At 53.2% G+C, this 4,608-nt stretch overlaps 1 protein-coding gene and 1 long non-coding RNA gene across 3 annotated transcripts in view; one reads left to right on the top strand and one right to left on the bottom strand.

Moving 5' to 3' along the window:
• Positions 1-422, top strand: part of LOC105544919 — a 22,178-nt gene extending 21,756 nt beyond the window's left edge. Inside the window, exon 4 of the long non-coding RNA XR_001006839.1 lies at positions 237-422. This is a non-coding gene — a long non-coding RNA (uncharacterized LOC105544919). The remainder of the gene's footprint in view (positions 1-236) is intronic.
• Positions 423-827: 405 nt separating this feature from the next.
• The window catches only part of ADCY6 (adenylate cyclase 6), a 23,204-nt gene continuing 19,423 nt past the window's right edge, over positions 828-4,608 (bottom strand). For both annotated transcript variants that reach the window (XM_011987629.1, XM_011987627.1), the window contains exons 20-21: positions 3,569-3,693; positions 828-3,349 (exon numbers count right to left, since the gene is read on the bottom strand). In XM_011987629.1, the coding sequence (XP_011843019.1) occupies positions 3,224-3,349; positions 3,569-3,693 (251 nt within the window). In that variant the 3' untranslated portion in view covers positions 828-3,223. The remainder of the gene's footprint in view (positions 3,350-3,568; positions 3,694-4,608) is intronic.

Below are 4,608 nucleotides of genomic sequence, written 5' to 3'. Positions count from 1 at the left end.
TAGCTGGGATTATAGGCACCCACCACCGCGACCGGCTAATTTTTGTATTTTTAGTAGAGACGAGGTTTCACCATCTCGGCCAGGCTGGTCTTGAACTCCTAACCTTGTGATCCACCTGCCAGGGCCTCCCAAAGTGGTGTGAGCCACTGCGCCCAGCCTCTTAGGAGCTATTTTTAAGGATCTCCTGCTTTCCAGCCTGGCCTGGCTGAATCTCTCTCTGAATCTCTTCTTTCCAGGTTTATGGATCACTCTATTCTCAATGACAGAACCTTCAGTCTGTATTAAGAAGATATGGCTGCAGAAAGACAAGAGGAATTGTGGCAAGAGTGCAAAGGGGGGGAAAGAAGGAGGTTTCCCAGTTCCGATGGCTAACTAATGGGAGGAGGATATGGAGAAAGCAGAGTAAACAGATTGGACTAAAAGTTGCTTGTGTGCACGGCGAGAGCTGTGGGGTCAGGGTGGGAGTGATTCCAGTGTCCAGGTTGTTGTGAGAGCTGGTGTGTGGGAGATTCCTGAATGAGCCAGACCTTAGAGTGAGAAGTCTGTGAGGGGCCAAGGCACTGGAAAGCACCACAGGCCTCATGCGTGGCAGGGGTCACACACAAATCCTGGAAGGCATATACTGGAGCTCATGATGCTGAAAGGCCTTTAGTCGTCACACACTCTGAAGATACTACAGCTTCTCCTTAGCAGGGAGAAAGCCACAGGAAGTCCTCTGACCACAGATGAGAGGCCCACGGAGCCCTGGGGCAGGAGGTCGCCCCCTACACCAGGCTCTGTCACTTCTGACCCACCCAGGGCCCAGAACAGCTACAGAGAACAGGGAATTTTACAAAGAGTTTGATTTTATTGATATTTAAATATATTAAATATTTCACTGAAATACATGGTACACCATCCTCCCTCACCCCCACAGTGGTTACATTACAAAACCAAAGCCCATGGCCTCCCATCTCCTGACTCCTCCACCAACTGGGTGAGGAAAGGAGCAATGGTTGCCCAGGGGAAGGGCATGGCTGGCACTGTGGTACGGGGAGCCAGGGTGTGGACAGGCCCTCCCACCTGGCAAAAAGCAGAGACAAGCCACCCAAGGCTGAGGTCTTCCCACTCTGATCTACTTATACCCTCACCCCTACCCCATGGCACCAAGTAGTCTCTTCCTATCCCTTCCTATCCAGGGCTATGGCTGGGGGCAGGGGAGTAGACTTTCTGTCTGGAAAAACAAGTCTTTTCCCCTCCTTCTGCCATGACTAATGAAGTACCTGATGGCCCATTTGGTTGATGCATGAAGATGCCCAAGGGAGGCAGTACCCAGAAACCAGGCCTCCACAGGGAGCTGGTGTCAGAGGGGCATGAGGAGGGGCAAGTGCACTGCCTGCCCCTTCCACTCCCAAACCCAGTAACTCTGGAAACCCTTCTCCTCTGCCTCTCTAGTCATTTCCAAGACAAAGTGATCTTCAAGCAAAATTCAGGCTAGTGCCTTTGGCTTAAATAGGTACAGACAGAGAAACTGAGGGACCAACAAATTCAGGCCACAGTCAAAGAGGTTGCAGGGAAAAGGGTAAAAGGAAGACAAAGATAGGAAGGGAATCTAGAGTTCAACCTCCTAACCCTTCTGCCAGCCCCCAAGGTTTCACAAGGGGCTGGGGAGCCAGAAACATGCTAGACTCAGGCTGAAGGCTGGAGAAAGCCAAGTTTAAGGTTCCTCTTCCCCACCCAATAGTACCAGTATCCGGGTCCTCAGAGGGATTCCATGCTACCCCAGCCCCAAAGCATACCATGTCCCAGGACACTATCTGGGGAAGCCAGGAAATTCCCGAGCCTCTGTCCATCAAACCCCAGACAGTTCAAGTGCTAGCATGGAGCACTGGGGCTCAAGCAAGCGCTTGGGTCCCTGCCACAGACAGGGAGAGTCATGCTGCACACATGGCCCCCAAACGGCACTTAGGGATTTGGCACAAAAAGGACTCCTCTCCCTCCTTTTGCTACCACACCCCATCCCACTCCTGTGTAATCTGGGCGTCTCTCTACATCCCCTGAAATAGGAAACCCTGCTTTACTCCCAGAAGACAGAGGCCCACAGGAGAGACGCAACCTGGGGTGGAGAGCTGAGGAGCAGGAGCACAAGGACTCACACAGACCTGGAAAACAGATATGCACACAAAGACCAACATGCACACACAGTTACACAAACACACAGGCCCTCCCCAACGCCAGAGACTTGGGAGGGCAGGTTTGGGATCAGGGTCATCTTTCTCCATGCCCTGACCCTTTTCTATTTGGCAACAGAAGAGGGAGAGATGCTCCATGCCCCCTTGCCAGTAGACAGCAAGAGAGCACTGGGGCAGAGTGACCTGATCGGGACCCCATCGGGGTCCTCAGATCAGAGTCTGGCACCGCCCCAGCCCTGGCCTGCCTGCTCTTTGGCACCTGCAGGTGAACTTCCAGCTCCTGACCTGATATCCCCACACACAGGCTTGCTCTCTGAGCATTTTCACAGTACCAGTGAGGCCAGACGCCCCGTTCCCTGGAGCGTGCAGGAACTGGGGCTAAATCTAAGCTGTCAGAGGTCCCTTTGTTCCCCTTTGGGGACAGATTGTGGGACTAGAATTTGGCACATGGAAACATTCTCCTGAAATATGGCCAAAGCTGGCTCCCCAGAGCATCTCCCTCCTCTGCTCTGTGCCTAGGAGGGACACCTGGCTGCGGTGGGGAAGTGCCCAGGACCAGTGCTGGGGACGCAGGTATTGCAAAGGCAAGCATGGAATAGGCACTCCTCATGCCTGTCTTTGTACAAAATATTGTACAAAATATTCCCAGGAAAAAAGAGGGAAAAGAAGGGCCCAGCCCTGAATCTGCTGCCCAGACAGACAGGGAAGGGTAGGCATGGCAAGCTGCCATTTTAATCCCTCAGGCAAGAGGCCTCCCTCTGCTTCTGCTACTGACCCCTCCCCTGCTCCCAAAAGCTGGAAGATTGGAGAGGGAATAGCCCTACCCCAAGTAAGAAAGAAAGTCACTTGCATAATCCTCTTGGTAGGTAGCCCCTTGTTTTCCAGCTTGAGGGTAGACAATCATGATCCAAGCACAGCCTGCTGGGATGTTCCCTTTTGTGGTTAGCAGGGTCTGGAGGCTCAGTGCCCCCTGCCACAGCTCCACCCAGCGAGCACAGAGTCCACTCAATGCCCACCTTGATCCCTTCAGCTGAATTTGTGGCTGGGTCCTGCTAACTGCTGGGGCCCCCATTGAGGAAGTAGGTGGTCATCTCCCCCTTGCCCTTCACCTTGACCACCCCTCGACACTCCAGCTGGTAGCCCTTGGCAGCTAGAACCTGGTACAGGTCCGTGGTCACCTGGGGGAGTGGGAGGGGAGCCCGCTTAGCCTGGAATCCTTCCTGCTGCATTTGCAGGGGCCCAGGGGTTCTCTAGTTAGGCTAGCTCCCTTCCCCCAACCCCCACCTCACCATACACAGAACACTAGCCACCCTACCCCTGTCCTAGCAGACTGCAGAGACACTGTGGAAGCCCTCTGGGCCCACCTTCCTCCCAGCCCCTGCTCATATTCCCCTCACCTGGATTCGGTCGGGGACCCCCGTGCTGTCCATACGACTAGAGACATTCACTGTGTTCCCCCAGATGTCATACTGCGGCTTCCGAGCCCCGATGACACCTGCCACGACTGGGCCCATGTTCAGCCCTGAGGTGGGGAGAACAGCAAGAGACTAGTGCATGCTCCAGGCTAAACCCAGGGAGTCATCCCACCTCCTGGAACAGGTAGAAGGACCCAGAGAAAAAAATGGAAAAAGGACAAGTCTCCTGGTTGTAAAGAACGATCTAGTTCAAGACCAGCCTGGCCAACATGGTGAAACCCCATCTCTACAAAAAAACACAAAAATTAGCTGGGCATGGTGGTACACGCCTGTAGTCCCAGCTACTGAGGAGGCTGAGGTGGGAGAACAGATTGATTGATTGAGCCTGGGAGTTGATGCTGCAGGGAGCTGTGATTGTGCCACAGCACTCTAGCCTGGTGACAGAGCAAATCCCCATCTCAAAAAAAAACCCAAAACAACAAACAAAAACACCCGAAGACCTGAGCACCTCAGTTTAGGAGCTCCCCTGAGTCAAGGCAGCCATGCTATAACAGTAACCTCCTGAATGCCTGTTCCATGTCAACCACTCTAGTAAGCATTTTACATGGCTTTATCCTTTCTTTTTTTTCTTTTTGAGATGGAGTCTTGCTCTGTTGCCCAGGATGGAGTACAGTGGCACGATCTCGGCTCACCGCAACCTCTGCCTCCCAGAATCAAGAGATTCTCCTGCCTCAGCCTCCTGAGTAGCTGGGATTACAGACACGTACCACCACACCCAGCTAATTTGTTTGTTTGTTTGTTTTTTGAGATGGAGTCTCGCTGTGTCGCCCAGGCTAGAGTACAATGCTGTGATCTCGGCTCACAGCAAGCTCTGCCTCCCAGGTTCACGCCATTCTTCTGTCTCAGCCTCCCAAGTAGCTGGGACTGCAGGCGCCCGCCACCATGCCCGGATAATTTTTTGTATTTTTAGTAGAGACGGGGTTTCACCATGTTAGCCAGGATGGTCTTGATCTCCTGACCTT

Source organism: Mandrillus leucophaeus, unplaced genomic scaffold (assembly GCF_000951045.1).
Source record: "Mandrillus leucophaeus isolate KB7577 unplaced genomic scaffold, Mleu.le_1.0 Scaffold313, whole genome shotgun sequence".
Taxonomy (NCBI): Eukaryota; Metazoa; Chordata; class Mammalia; order Primates; family Cercopithecidae; genus Mandrillus; species Mandrillus leucophaeus.
Note: the sequence above shows the minus strand (reverse complement) of the source record. Positions and strands in the feature narration are given on the sequence as shown.